Below are 16,156 nucleotides of genomic sequence, written 5' to 3'. Positions count from 1 at the left end.
ATCAAGCACCATTGCATTCCATAGCCACAAATTAACATTTTGTGCATGTTATTTTTCGGCCACTATAAAATGTTTTTCACCTCCATTTTAGGTCTGGGAATCCTTAAGGAGCACAAATGTCCAGGGGGATGTGTTGAAAGCACTGTCTGTATAATCAATAACGTTATTGATGCAGCAGGGAGACGATCTATCAGGCCTCCAATGAGCACAAGACACCAAAAGAAGAAAATGATTCATGGGGGGGGTGGGGGTTATCCTTAGAAAAACGGAAGAAAATGTGACACTGAATTCAATTATTGCCTGCGTTCTGCACCGCAAGCACACACACGCAAAAATGCGCACACATCCTGATAAATTAAAGAACACATTATGTACACTCATTGGACGCTTCATTAGGCACACCAGGAATGCAATAACACTGCACTAGTTTTGCTGTGAATTGCTTGATGTTATTTTTGTGATCTAAATGTTCAGTTAAGATCCTAGTTTGTGCTAATATTCTTGGAAATAAAATGTGACAAAATAATACTGTGGAGACTGAAAACGATCCATTTTGTACGAAGGGATATTAGGGACGCGTTGAAAGATTTATAAGAAAACGCTTGCGGGTAAAAACTCAAAAGTGCCTTTTGTTTAGACGGTGATGGCGTTCTGGGGGCTTGAATACTCAAAAATTTGAAACCACCCTCCAGAATAGAAAATGTGAATTATCCCATATACACGCCCCATACATGTGCCAGTACAGGGATGTAAACAAACATGTCCGACTATCCATCCATCCGCCCTTCAAGCTAGTAGCCATCATTTTGTTTTTTGCCGCGCAGATCAAAAGACGGAGGTATTCGCATGTGCACGGACATGCATACGCAACAGAACACATTTTCTCTGATATACGCCGTTCAGATCATCATCCCATAAACGTAACTTTAGAATGTAATTGTTGTTACAAAAAGTGTCATCTTTTAAAAGCTAAAAATATATGAATGGAGTAAGCCCACTCTAGTTCTCAGTGGCTCAAATGTCCGCAATCAATGAGCGAGTCACGTAGTAGCAGTATTGATATAAACATTAGTCAGCACTTGTTGCCAAGTGACAAATGAGAAGGTTTCGGTGCTAATCGATAGCGGATATCATTTCGCAGGAGCACAGCGACATTCTCCACAGGCAACACTGGGGCGACGGACTTGTAAACACAGCATGGTTAAATCAATATTTAAAAAGAAAAAAAAAAAAGATATTAGGGAGCTCTTTAAAATTCAATCACTTTGTCTGCAAGCAGCGCACATTGACTCATGACTCACAAAGTTGCATTCAACATTCAAACCACGGTGGCGCCAAAATGAAGCTAGTAGGATTGTGCAAAAGTCTTGGGACGCCATGAGATCGCTAATACCACAGTGAACCCCTGCATAGTTGCGGTTCAGCATTTACAAATGAGTTAACTGCCGAGCCCATTTGCCGACCAAAACAGCAGCACCCGGTGCGCCGCGTAAGCAGTTTTTCAAATGACAGAAAGTGACTTGAGCAAAGGACGTCCTTTGAGGGGCAATAAAAAAATGAAGAGGCTGCTAATCACAGTTGGTTTTTGCTGCTAAACGGCAGAACTGCGGGGACAACATCAGTCAGCCGGCGAGAGATAACGAGCACCAGCACACGCACGCCTTCTCTCCCTCGCGACCTCGTTCCCCAGTTCCTTCGCTCACATCAGTAATAATGCGCAAAAGATGATGAAAAAGATGAAAAAAATAAAAAAAATACTCAGACAAAAAGAATAAAGACAAATAAAGAAAAAAGTGTGAAATAAATGTGAAAATTATTTTAGGGCTGCAACTAACGATTATTTTAACTCATTCACTGCCAATGACGGCTATAGACGTCAAAAATTCATTTGAACTTTTTTTTTTATTAGTTTCACATTTTTTCCACTTTTGTTAACAAGAGTATGGTAACCTAGAATGTTTTTTATTGTACATTTAGAACAGATATAAAAGTATTGATTACTATTGAGTTAACTAGTGAAGTCATGTGATTAATTACAATAAAACATTTTAATCGCCTGATGCCCCTAATTAAAAAGAAAGAAAATATTACTAAAAAATTAGGGGCTTCAGACGATTATTACTATTTTTAAATCAGACGATTAATTTTTAAAAAATTGTAATTAATCGCATGACTTCAATAGTTATTTTTTTCTAGGTTTTCATACTCTTAACAAAAGTGGAAAAAAATGTGAAACTAATAGCAATAGTTCAAATTAATTTTTGACGTCTATAGCTGTCAATGGCAGTGAATGAGTTAATAATCGATTAATCCTGTCCATTATTTTGTTGATTAATTGATGAACTGGATTAAAAAAAAAAAAAAAATTAATTACAAAATTATTTATATCAAATTGAAAACATAAATTCAATATGACTAAGATAAAGTCTTAAACCAACTTTTACAACTCCATTGGCTATCGTTACATAGAGCGAGTGTGTTCCCAATAAAGTACTTGCTGACTGTATGATATGCAATTGATGACATCATCCTAATCAGAATCATCACTGAGGTCTACTTGTTCCCACTGGGTACGCAAACACACACGACGGGCCAATGGGAAAAAGCTCTGAGACGAGCAAACAAAACGCAGATTGTCCCCGTCTGTTGACGGAGAGCTTAGAAGAAGATGGATGAGCTAACACGGGTTTAGCTTGTTAGCTTTAATATGGTAGCAAAGTGCAATGCAAGCAAGCAAGATTCCAAAAACGCAATTCATTACAGCAAACACGCACATACACACACACACACACACATGCTTGTCACTGAGCCAGAAAGTTTTGTTTCTAACTACAGTGATACGTCCCTGGACTCACGACTGTACTTTATATGCACTACAGTGTTCTCCTCTCCTCACATGGATACGCACATACACTTTATATATTATGCAGCAGCGTCCGCATTTTTCTTCAGCAATAGAAAATTCACAGTATAAACAGAACTGTGCGTTGCGGCAAATCCTCACAGTATTACAGTCCTTTCTGAAGGCTGAATTTAGAATTGCGTCTTGAGTGTAGGACCATGATATGCCACAAAATGCTGAACAGCAATCATCAACTATCGGGAGAGATGATTTAAAATAAATTAAGTAACAACAAAATACCTAAAATCAATTAGATATCAAACAAAACAAAACAAAAAAGAAAAACATTAGGATTTTTTTTTTTTAAATCTATTTTATGACAAAAATAAACAAATAAATCTAAAATTACAAATATATTATAAATAAATATCAACAAAAAAGTCAAAAAGGAGAAATTGTAAAAAAAATCTAATATATTAAAAACTGATATGAATCAGATTACAAAATGATCTAAGCATGCAAGAAAATGACAAATATATTTTTTTAAAAAATCAACAAATGATATATAAATATATAAAAACGTAATAATTACGCAAAACATGCACAACGGCAAAAAAAGTTATAAAAAGTAATAAAATTACAATAAAACAAAAATGCATTATAAAAATATCTAACATTTAAAAAAGCAGAAATTTAAAAAAAAAATAAAAAAAAGAAGCAAAAAATAACATAAACTCTTTGACTGCCAAAAACGTTAAATAACGTTTAGTAAAATCCTATGGAGGAGTGCCAAAGACGTTAAAAGACGTTTGTTTCAAAACAGAGGTGAAACTAACCATTTTCTATTGTTGATTACTCAAAAACGGAATAAGGTAGAAACAAACTTTTTTTTCTGATTAAAGATGAGAGTCCAATCTTTCATTTGGTAGAATGTGTGTTTCCATAGTCCAAACACATAATTTTCTGTGGACCTTGAAAGATCAGTCAAAAGATCAGTCAAAATGCTTAAATCGGCTGGCACCCACGGCATCCCTTTTCTGAAAATGTCTGGCAGTCAAAGAGTTAAGAAAAAATATACATTTACAAAAAAAATCTAACTCATATGACAAAAATACATTATAAAAATATTAGAAATACAAAATATTTGTTTTGACCAACAAAACTAATATTAGCCCCAAAAAGCTTGTAATATTTGGCTTTCCTGCGAATCACTGAACTAATTAGGTGTGTAAACACTGTTGTTGACAAATGCTTCGCAGTTGTGTTGCACTGCCCCTCCAGTGTTATTCCATCTACTCTACAATTCCTCTTTTTCCAATGACAAAACAACCACAGCGCAAACACCTGCGAGGAGCTTTTCCTCCTGCACCTGCACAAAAACAAAAAGCCTCACGCGAGACTTTCAAGAAAAATGAAGCCGTGGCGTAACAACTTGTTCAATTATTTACTCCAGTTTGTCACACGTGCGAGGCGGCCATTCGCTCCCGCCCTCCATCATCATTTGGGGGCCCTTCTGCTGCCTGATTACCACGGATGGACTCCGGGCTCACCCTCGGGGAAGTAATAGGCTGGGGGGAATGCGGCGGGCTCTTGATTACGAATGAGAGCAAAAGAGGACATGTTCCCGCGAGAGGCTGCCTCGTGAATGCTAACAAAGAGCCTTGCATGCTCTTTTGCTTCTGCAATGGCATAACACAAAAAAAAATTGGGGTGCATTGTGAGACCACGTCAGTACCTGGAAGGAAAAAAATGCATTTGCCAGTTTGGTGATTTATTTAATCATAAGGACTTGGATTTTACGAACCTTTAAATCTGTTTGTCGACATTTTTGATCTGGTACAGAAACAGAGTGGCCTGCATTAAAAAAAAAATAAAAAAATTCATCTTGGTATCAAGTAACTAAGTTGAACTGAATTGAAGAGCTTCAGTAAGACAAAAGTATTGTTTTGGAACGATCTTGTGGCAACTTGGTGCCAAGGAACTAAGTTGAAGTGACTTGAGAACAGTCATTTACTTAAAAGTAGTGCTCTGTTCCCATCATGTGGTAGCTTGGTGTGAAGGAACTACGTTGAAGTGTATTGAAGGGCTTCATTAAGACAAAAGTAGTGCTTTGTTGCCAGCTTGTAACATTTTGGTGCCAACAAAGTAAGCTGAATTAAATGGAGGAACTTCATTCAGACAAAAGTAGCATTTTGGAATGACCTTGAGGCAACTTGGCGTCAAGAAGCTAAATTGAGGAGCTTCATTTAGACAAAAGTAGTGCTTTGCCACCATCTTGTGGCATCAAAGAACTAAGCTGAACTGAGTTTAAGAGCTTCATTTAGACAAAAGTAGCATTTTGGAATGACCTTGAGGCAACTTGGCGTCAAGAAGCTAAATTGAGGAGCTTCATTTAGACAAAAGTAGTGCTTTGCCACCATCTTGTGGCATCAAAGAACTAAGCTGAACTGAGTTTAAGAGCTTCATTTAGACAAAAGTAGCATTTTGGAATGACCTTGAGGAAACTTGGCGTCAAGAAGCTAAATTGAGGAGCTTCATTTAGACAAAAGTAGTGCTTTGCCACCATCTTGTGGCATCAAGGAACTAAGCTGAACTGAGTTTAAGAGCTTCATTTAGACAAAAGTAGTGCACTGGAATCATTTTATGGCATCGTGGTACAAGGAAGTTGAAGTGAAGCGATTAGCTTCATTTAGACAAAAGTAGTGCTTTGCCACCATCTTTTGGTATCTGTAGGTAATTCTATACCTTTTTGGTGGGGGGAGAGGGCAATGACTCACAGATTTTCCCTTTTGGCTGCACAGATCAGGAACAATCCCCTGCCAACATTGAGCAACACTGTATTAAATACCACCTTTTTTTTTATTATATTTCTAATGCTATGTTCACAGCAAACGCAGGGTAAATGTTTCAGGCGGTGTTATTACATTATAGTCAACATCCTGGTCAGGCTTGGATGCATGCAAATATTAAATTGATCATATTTGGACATACAGTATATGGTTTCTTTACCCACACAAAAAATCAGATCTGAGCTTATCGTATTTTTATCCACATTTGAAAGCGGGCGATTTGTACATCCGATTTTTTTCTCTTTACGCATACCCAATTGCGACACTTGAGAAATCCAGCCTGAGCTGCTGACAACAGGGCAAACGCTGTCTGATGAGGACACGTGTCACAGTCCCTCACTGAGTCAATTATTCATCTACTTGTTCAAAAATAAATAGACTCGCATGCAAAAGGAACCGCATGTTGTTAAATAATAAAACCTTCTTGTCTGTTTGGCTGCGCTAAAAAGGAATCCTAATACTTGACAAGATACGATTTTCCTGGGCTTTTTATACTTGGAAGACAACAAGTTGTGATTTGAGTTTTTACATTTCGTTTCAGATGCTTTTAGTTTAGTTTATTCTAATACTTTTAACTCATTGCAAATCTTTTGTGCCGACATAAATGAGCCTTAGCAATAATGCTCAACTTCAACGAAAAAATGACAGTTAATAGTTACAATTTAAAATATCTATTTTTTTTACAATTAGAATTAGAAAAATATGAAGATTTTTTTTTAAATATAAAAAACAAATATTGACAAATACAGTATACAACATAAAAATATGTGAAAAATATATTAAAAACTAAAATATCACAAAAGCAGCATGACAAAATATTAGAATTAAAATAAAATAAAATAAAATCTAAAAATATTGAGAAAAATAATTTGTCACAAAAATACCTGAGCACTAAAAAAAATGAAGAAAATGCAAAAACATTACTGTAATATTAGCAATCGTTAAAGTTAAAACAAAAAATATAAAAATCTGTCTATTACTATTCTGACAAAAAAAACATTTTAAACATACAAAAATGTTACAATTACATAATACAAATATATGAAAGTTTATGACAAAAGTATTGCAACAAAAATCTTACAAATATCTACTAATAAAAGAATATTTTAAAATTTCTAAAGTTCAACATAAGTATTTAGACAGATTTGGACAATCTGCAGGAAAAAAAATAATAATCAAAATTCGCTTCCAGCTCTTTAATTGTAGAACTTTGAAATGAACACAGACGACAGATTTCTTGCCAGCCAGTTTTCTTCAGCCAGCCGCTCTTGGCATTCACGCGCATTATCAAAAGAGGCTTTGCTGTCTGATGTCTCTCAAGACGCTTGCCATGTGGATGCACTCCAATAAAAGCGCGCACACAAACACACAAGAACAATAACAAAACCATATCCTACCTTAACCTCGATAAAGTCGGGCTGGCCTAAAGCGACGAGCTCTGAGTAGGCCGTCATCTCCTCCACGTTCCACGCCTTGACCAGCGTCAGCCGGTACACCGTCCTTTGCCTCTGAACCAGACAAAACACATACACACGCATTAGGAAAATGCAAAAATACGGCAAATATTACACAAAAGTATACAAATTATTAGAAGAAAATCATAGTTAAAAATAAAAAAAAATAAGATTACAACAAAATATTTTGGGGGAAAAAATACACAAATCTGACTAAAATGCTTACTTTCAAGCATTTTAATTAGTAGTAAAAAAATAAGGAAAATATAAACATTGTTGTAAAAAGAACAAACAAACAGAAATAGGAGAAATATATCAAAATATTACAACAAAAATATTGGAGTTTTTTTTTTTACAAAACAAAATTAAAAGCAGAATAATATTAGCCAAATAATACTACAAAGCAAATCTAAAACTACAATACCGCCAAAAAAAAAAAAAATCTAAATACAATGGGATGGGGACCAGCCCCGCCCACAAATAGCAAAAATCTGCATATACTGTAATTGACGACAATTGAAATGCACTTGGGGGGTAAAACCCCTAAACATTAAAAAAAATAATAATGCTGATAAAAGATTCAATATGCGTTTTCCACACTAAACAGGGGTAAATGGAAAAAAAAACACCTTAAGATCTTTTTATTTATTATTATTACATTTTTTATATGCAAATCCATGTCTGACAAAGTATACAGGGTTCCATTGTATTAGAAAAAGAAATTTTAAAAATATTCATATATTAGTACAAATATTACATCAACATGACTCCACTCATATGCATTAGAAATGCTACACAAAGCGGAAGATTGTTTGGAGCACAAGAGTAGGCTGGGTAGGGGAACGATCAAGGTCGTCCTGAAATGTAAATTGCAATAAAACAAAACAGCTTCCCCTTTGGTGCCTAGCCAGAAGTTGATTGTTGATTCCAGGAACACAACTCTTGATGTTCCACGTGAAAGACGCTGCAGTGAGCCCGGAGAGAGGGAATGGAAATAGAATGGAAAAGGAGGGGTCGCCCGGCATTTTAATGCTGCAACAAAAGCAATTGGATGAGGGAATATGTTGTACACTGTGAACTTTCCCTGGGCGGATTACAAAAACGAGGCGAAAAAAAATGGACGACTGGTGTTTGAATGGTGCAGGATGACGTAGGCCGGGGCGTCAAACTCATTTTCACCATGGTCCACATGGTATTTGTGTTTTCCCTCAAAGGGCTGTAATGACTGTGAAAAATCACATAAAATGTATAATCACCTCATGTGATTGCGTATAAGCAATTGCCCCTCGCATTTCATCCTTTTATATTTTGGTTCAATTTTCATTTTCTCACTGCATCACAGATTTTTAATCGTAGATATTATAATCGTAGAGTTTTCTGAATTTTGTCGGATTTGGCAGTGACTACTTTTCAAATCAAAACAACCACTTAACAAGCACATTCGTAAAGTAACTGCATAGCCACAAATGATGCCAAGAGGAACTCAACGCGCACACCGGCGAATGGCTAGCTAGGATGGTGACCCAAAAGTGGACAAAAATACCAATATCTGTTGTGGTTTTGTTGTTTAATAATAATGCAAAATCAATTTATATGGCATTAGTCAAGTTATTGTTGGGAAGATTGGTAATCAATTAAAAAATAGATTCACTTTGCCCCCAAGAGCAAAAATCTGCGAGTAAATGATGCCCATCCAAAAAGGTCCAAAAACTTTTGTTTTTCCCTATTAGACAAGGCTATGGCCTGACAAAATGGTTCTTCCCTCACTTTAATAATTTCTCTGCCACAAGATGGCGCCAAAGCTATGTTAATATATTGGACATGGCTTTGGTCTGAGTTTTTCAGCAAATGGGTTCCCTCAAAAAATCTGCCAACAGATAAATTTGTGAGTGTAGAACTGCAAATATGTAATCCGTTCTAGCCCCCAATAACACCTCACAAAAACTGTACCTTAAAAAAATAAATAAATCACTCTACAGTGTTGTACGGAATATAAATATACATTAACACCCTAGTAAAATAAAATGGGAGATATTTTTTCACTTTCCTTTCTGTTCTTTATTGTTTTGCTTTTTCACACACGCGCACACACGCGCACACACACACACACACACACACACACACACACACACACACACACACACACACACACACACATCTTACGGGGGGGGTGGAAGTAACAGCTTGAAGCAAGTGCTCTAAGCATCTATTTTGGACAACTGCTTATGTTCTGCCAAAGTATTTACAAGTGCTGGCACTGAAAATGCATATCATTGTTTCATGTTTGACGGCGATGTCCTTTTCTAATACTGTGCAACCCTTCTATAAATAAGACCGGTTTTAAAAACCTGTTGACAACCTGCAACACACTGAAAAAAAAAATGTACTAGCAGCTTGAAAGCCACACTCACTCTAGAGGGGAGACGAAAGCAGGCGGGAGGGAGAGAGAGAGAGAGAACAGGTGGTGGAGGAGAGTGAACAGGTGGAAGAGAGTAGCAAGAAGAAACGGATGGAGAGAGGGAGAGGGAGAGCGATGTTAGAGCTGTAATTGCAATGTCGTGACGGGTGAAACTGCAATATTTTTGCGCGTTATCATACCATCAGATGATACTGGTCATTGCCTTGCTAAAACTTCTTTTTTTTTTTTCCTCTCTAGAGTAGGGCTAAACGATTTCGAAAAGTAATCTCATTGCAATTTCCCGCCCTTAATAATGTGATTGCAATTTAGTAAGCTTACTTAACCAATATTGATCCACATATAAGGCGCATCGGATTATAAGGCACACTGTCGGTTATAGTGCGGAAAATACGGTATACTAGTACATTGCAATGTTAATTTGAATTTGAATTTAATCCATTGTTCAACCTTACTCTAAATTTTTTCCTGTACCGGATGGGCCAGGAACATATCCCCAATGTTAAACTGGGGTCAAATGTAAACAACTCTGTCTTTAGAGTACGTATCGACTGAGGCGGGCCAGGCAGCCGCAGGATGCCGGCTGTCCTAATGGACTTTTGTTTCTTTTCTTGAAAAGAAAAAGGCTAGCACGACCTTTTATCCGGGGGGGTCCCGCGAGACACGGATATGTTGTAAATAGAAATGGACGCACGCTGGCACAGCCTCACATGGAGTGGGAACGAACACAAAAATCTGACGTTTTAAAGCCATTGATAAGAGTGGATCGAAGCCGGTAAAGTGTTTTGGCATTTACTGTCTGACGCAGTCAAACATAAACACACACTTTATAGGTAGTCGCCAATGAATGTCAGTGCTGTGGTCAAGCAACACAAACATCACTCGCAAATTATGATTAATGGAAATGTGTAATGACTATCAGAAATATGCGTAGCGTTTCTTAAAAAAGAAAAGAAAAAAAAAAGTCAAATTCAAAAATTCTGAATAAGAAAGAACTTCTTGAAAAAGATAAACCTGTCAAAAACCTGAACTTAAAATACGAGTTTGACTAAAAGAAAGTCTTTTTTTCTTTAGAAAATGAATTTTAAAAAATGACTGAGAAAAAACTTTTTAAGACTGAAAAGACTGCAAAAAATAAAAAATGTAACTTTATTCTCTGAAACACACTATTGAAATAACTTTAAAAAACATAAATTCCTTTTTCATGATTTAAGGAACAAGTTTGTGGATTTTTTTAATGAAAAAAAATATTACACTTGTAGTATAGTTTAACTTAAACATAATTATGTTTTTTTTCTCTAAAAACTTATATAACCGATTCAAAATACCAGTAGGAAAAATAAGACCACTCCTAATAAAAGGCATACAATTTTACTATTTTCGTATCATATCTTATTTTGGAAAATTATGACTATTGAAATAATAATTTTTCCCAAAAATATAACTTTTTTTCAAATCTGAAATAAGACTTTCTTAAAAATAAAAAAAAATAAAATTTTGGCAAAAAAACAAAAAACAGCTTCTTGAAAACCCACAAAAACAGAAAATGATCAATGATCCCTCCCTCCTCCAACCTGACAAGAAATGTGCAACTTTTTTTTTTTTAATATGTCTAAAAAATATACTTTTGTTCTGAGAATGTTACAACTTTCCACCCCAAGCTAAAAAAAAAAAATACTATCAAAGTAATACTTTTTTTTCCAGGACAAAATTTTATTCTTGTTCTGGTAATGTGACTTGATTCTTTGTGGGAAAATTAAATCAACTTAATGACTTTTCTTTAAAAATGAAGACCAATAAAAAAAAATCTTTTTTTCTCAGATACGTAAAAAATAAAAATAAAAATGAACTTTTTAATTAGTGACTGCCAAAATGCTAATGTGGACTTTATTCCCTAATACTGGGATTGCATTCTTTAAAAGGTCATCTTTTTCCAAGTAAAAAAAACGGCAACCAACTACAATAATGATAGGAATCGAGTTTGTCATGTCATGTGGTTAAGTGGTCTGACCTTCTCAGTTAGAGCCTTGAGGCTGTCCAGGAATCGTGTCCAGAAGTCCTTAAAGAGCGGCCTGTCGATCTTCTTCAGGCTCTCCTTGGTGCTGGCGTCCACACTAACGTATAGCTGAGTGACAGGCTCCAAGCTCCTGAAAGCAACGCATAGCCTACTTACTACTCAGCCTTCAACAATTACTAACTCCCACAGACATTGTTGAGGAGGAGGAGGAGGAGGAGGAGGAGGATGGAGAAGCAGAGTCTCGTGGAAAGGATTAATGGCATTTTAATTCATTTCAATGGGGTACCTCGATTTGCCATACATATAGAAGATTTTGCAATTAATCCGGTCCAAAAAGTTTGACTATAACCGAATTGTACCAAAAAAAAAAACAAAGCAATACCTCTCATTGTAAATAATGTAAATTCAATTAATCTGTTCCGGATAACTATATTAACAAAAATATACTTTTTATTTTATTTTATTTTTTTAGATAATATTTACAGTTTAACATACGAAAAGCAATTTGAAATAAACATAAAGGACCAATGAAATGGCTCTATGAAAAATTAACATTTTTACCTTTAATTGAATTTAATCTGACAAATAAACCGATGCAAGTCATGATACCAAACGCCAATGCTACCTGATTTCCTCGGGGAACTGAGCGTTGGTGACCAGGAAGCTGGAAATGCGTTGAGAGTGAAGAAGGCGGACAAAGCGGTTGATTTCAGGGTACATGATGGGCTCGCCCACCAGGGACAGAGCGCAGTGCTGCACCGTCAGACCCTCCTCGTAACGATCCGACTTCACGCCGGGGACGCCTGGTGGGCCAAAACGCACGAGTGCCGTCATTTCAACTTCAGCTTCTCTTTGCACGTTGCACCACTGACCTCGAAATTGTCGGATCATGTTCTGATGCTTCTCCAGTGCGTCCTGCAGGATCTTCTCAGCGGGGTCCATCTTCCAACGCCACTCGGTGCCTACTGGGTTTGTGTGGTGCCTTGAAGTCAAGCACGCACACACAAAACAAACAAAAAAAGTCAAAATAGGTTTCATCGACGCTTTTACTTTACTCAATGCTTTTTAATGTTTGTTAATTGTACGTGGATTTTCCGCTAACCGGCCCAGTTCTCCTATATATAGTCACATTTTGCTAATTAAAGTCACTTTTTTAATTAAAGGGTCTTAAAATATGTAATCTTTCAAGAATGGAGTTGCATTTTATAACAAAGTTGTATTTAGGAGATTAAAGCATCTTGCAGTTTGCCACTTTTTTTTTTTATACTCGCGACTGCCACCTATGGCCCAAAGTGTAACTGCAGCATCTGTGTCAGGCTCGTTCATGGTGCGCGTGCGAGTACATGCACGATCTTAAAGCAACAGCCGCAGTTGACAAAGGAAGATATGACTTCAAATGATGTAAGAAAAACTTCGCCCCTCCCCTCCCCAAAGAAACTGTGAAGTGTGCAGGGTCCGCACACTCTACTAGAAAGGGAAGATAAAAGCTGACAGGTGCAGTCAGGGTAAAACAGTCAGGGCTCGTCGTACTCGTCTGGGTATAGGCGGAGCATGCATGATGTAGAAAAAGCTTTAATATTACCTTTTTAAACGGCACAGTGCACCTTTAAAACTAAAAAAAAAATTCAATAAAAAAAAAAAGTTGTCATCTTATGAGATGAATTTATATATTACCAAAACAAAACAAATATATTCTAAATGTGAGAGAGAAAAAAGCTGCAAACTTAAGATAATAATGTCAAATCGAATGAACAATACTGAGCTTCCCTGAGAAAAAAGAAAAAAGAAAAAAAAGATAATAAAGTCACATTATTTTGACGGGGGAAAAAAGTGACATTTTACGAGCCTAAACACAAAATTGTTTTTTTACGAGATTTTTTGTGATGATGTAATATTGCGGAAATAAAGTTGTTCAAAACAATATAGTCACTATCTATCTAGATTTGTTTTTTTAATAGCGAGATAAAAAACACATACATTTTTAAGTAAAGAAAATGTAATTTTACAAAAATTACAGTAATCTCATCCCACTGGAGAAAAAAAATTGCAAAAGTGAAAAAGAGTTCCAACCTAACAAGAATAAAGCTGCATTTAAAAAAATATATAATGCACTGAAGTCATAATCTTAAAAGTAACAGTAAGATAAGTACAAAGTCATTTCATTTATTAGGATCTCTATTAACTTTGGCACTACCTGGAGACCACTTTACTGTAATCTTCACAATGCAATACCAGAAGAAAAGAAAAAAACGTCATTGTTTGATTCAATGATTCTACATTCCAAAAAAGTCCAGTTGTCCTTTGGATATTAACACTTGTTCAAATGTCAGCAAGCTGACCCTACGATGACCCAAGACATTTTCTACAGGTTGTCAGCACGGAGGGGGCGCACGGTGGTTGCACACGGGGGGGGGTGCGTGGCTGCTGATTTCCTGTCGCCATTCATTGCCACGTCTGGACAAAATGTCGTACATGTGGCGACAGGGGGAGCGGCACGCTGACAGCAACCTTTCAGCGGGGGGTGACAAACACTTCGCCAGTCGCCAACGCTGCAATGACTCAGCAGCATCCACCTTTTAGTGTTTTTGCCTCATTCTCACCGCATGCTGCTTACTTACGGCGATGACACAAATTTCATTCAAACATTTTTTTTGTACATTCTACTGCTGATTTCTAATATATGTACAATCCCATGAATAAATTATCAATTAAAAATTTGTTATAGCAATAATCGACTTACTCTTTTGACATTTCAATTAGCTCGGAGCCTCAGACTGATGCCTTTACGATTTAGCTTTTTTTTTTTTTTTTTTTTTTTTTTTCCCCAGGAGAGCTCAGTATTGTTCATTCGATTTGACATCATCATTGCTCTCCTTTTTTATTTTTTTTTTAAATATATATACATATACACACACCCATATTTTTTTTTTGTATGTGGGTGAGCATGTGCATGTGCGTGCGTGTGTGTATTCATCAGTTCACCTAAAGCCCATTAAAAAAAAATCCCATACTAATAATATAATATAATAATAAATTGCCAAATGCAGAAACATCAATGTAAGTTATCACGATGTGGTGGCTCTCGCTAACAGACAGAATTAAGTAACCAGAATTAGGTTAAAAAATTCTATATACGTAGACCATGTTTCTATAAATTTTGATATTTGGTTTTTATTTGAGGCAGATATTTTTTCCATTAAAATGTGATTTATGAGGAGGTTAGACCATTGGTCGATATTCGGAGTTTGTTTATTTTTCCAGTTAACAAGAATTGTTTTTTTAGCGATAGTAAGGGCTACAAGTGTAGGTTAAAATCGTTTATGTGGTAAGTCAGTTGTTGTTAGGTCCCTAGCAAACACAAGTTTGGAGATAAAGGTATCCTACAGTCCAAAATAGCGGAAAGTTTTTCTATAAACTTTAAGTTTTACGATATAGCTTTGACTCAAGTAGATTTCTTCCAAATCCCACTAAGGACATACGCGAGGAATGTGGAGTGAAGTCGATGGTGGTTTTACCTCCAACAGAAGACGCACTTGTTGGCGCAGGCCAGGCTGGGCGTGGTCTCCATGCAACGATGGGACTGAATGCCGTAGAAGGTGTGCTTGTAGCAGCCGCCTCGTCCTCGCAACATTGACTTTAAATTAAAAAAAAATTTAAAAAAACTTTAGCTGTCAATCATGCTACTCAAAAGGGTTTTAAAAGCTCACGTCTCGTACCTTGGTCCAGCGGCAAAGCTTCACTCCTGAGTGACTTCCAATCAGTTTATACCCTGAGTAGAGACAACAAACAGGACAGTATATTAGGTACAGACACTCTGAATGACGAGACATGATCTGGACATGACATACGATATTCCCAAAAAAGTTTGGGATATTGTGCTTTGCGGTAACATTTCAAGATTAAACTAAACAGCACTATAACCAGAGTTGGGTACAGTAGCCAGAAACTGTACTCAAGTCAGAGAGTACCCATAGCTACAATAATATGACTACACTAAAATTTAAAAGTAATCCTCAAAAAATTACTTGATTAAGCATTCTGTAGTTAAAAAAAATAACTACTCAAGTACTGATTTTAGTTTTAATCAAAAGCACGAACTGCAAAGCCGCTAGGTAGCTAGCTTTTTTCAGTAGCCACTAACAGGCTAGTCTGGCTTGCTAGCTGTCATATTCTCGTTATATGGATCTTGCATTTAAGTCCATCTTGTTTGTTATCTTAGACAAGAAGGACCACTGAAAAATTATCTACACTGCTACGTTAGCTTCTTGCACTAGCCACTAACAAGGATATTGAATTTTGGGTCCAATATTGTTTGTGACGTTTGACAAGAAGGAGCATGGAGCTAAGATTTAGACTGTATTGTTAGCTTCTCATTCTAACCACGAGCTAGCCATAGGCTTGTCAATTGCATCTTTTGAGTTTATCTTGTGATAGGCTACTTGACAAGAAGAAACACAGAGTATGGATGTAGACTGCTTAGTGCTACATTAGCTTCTTGCTAACTGCTAACTTCTTCTACAGTTGATACCTGTATGACATTTCACAAAGTTAAAACAAAGGAAAGGTTTCATGATGGCG

The 16,156-nt window shown here is 36.4% G+C and overlaps 1 protein-coding gene across 1 annotated transcript in view; it reads right to left on the bottom strand.

Moving 5' to 3' along the window:
• tyw1 (tRNA-yW synthesizing protein 1 homolog (S. cerevisiae)) overlaps positions 1 to 16,156 on the bottom strand; it is a 33,905-nt gene that overhangs the window by 9,251 nt on the left and 8,498 nt on the right. Inside the window, exons 9-14 of the mRNA XM_077566734.1 lie at positions 15,295 to 15,347; positions 15,094 to 15,212; positions 12,451 to 12,560; positions 12,204 to 12,381; positions 11,573 to 11,708; positions 7,089 to 7,199 (exon numbers count right to left, since the gene is read on the bottom strand). Coding sequence (XP_077422860.1) covers positions 7,089 to 7,199; positions 11,573 to 11,708; positions 12,204 to 12,381; positions 12,451 to 12,560; positions 15,094 to 15,212; positions 15,295 to 15,347 — 707 coding nt within the window. The remainder of the gene's footprint in view (positions 1 to 7,088; positions 7,200 to 11,572; positions 11,709 to 12,203; positions 12,382 to 12,450; positions 12,561 to 15,093; positions 15,213 to 15,294; positions 15,348 to 16,156) is intronic.

Source organism: Vanacampus margaritifer, chromosome 5 (assembly GCF_051991255.1).
Source record: "Vanacampus margaritifer isolate UIUO_Vmar chromosome 5, RoL_Vmar_1.0, whole genome shotgun sequence".
Taxonomy (NCBI): Eukaryota; Metazoa; Chordata; class Actinopteri; order Syngnathiformes; family Syngnathidae; genus Vanacampus; species Vanacampus margaritifer.
Note: the sequence above shows the minus strand (reverse complement) of the source record. Positions and strands in the feature narration are given on the sequence as shown.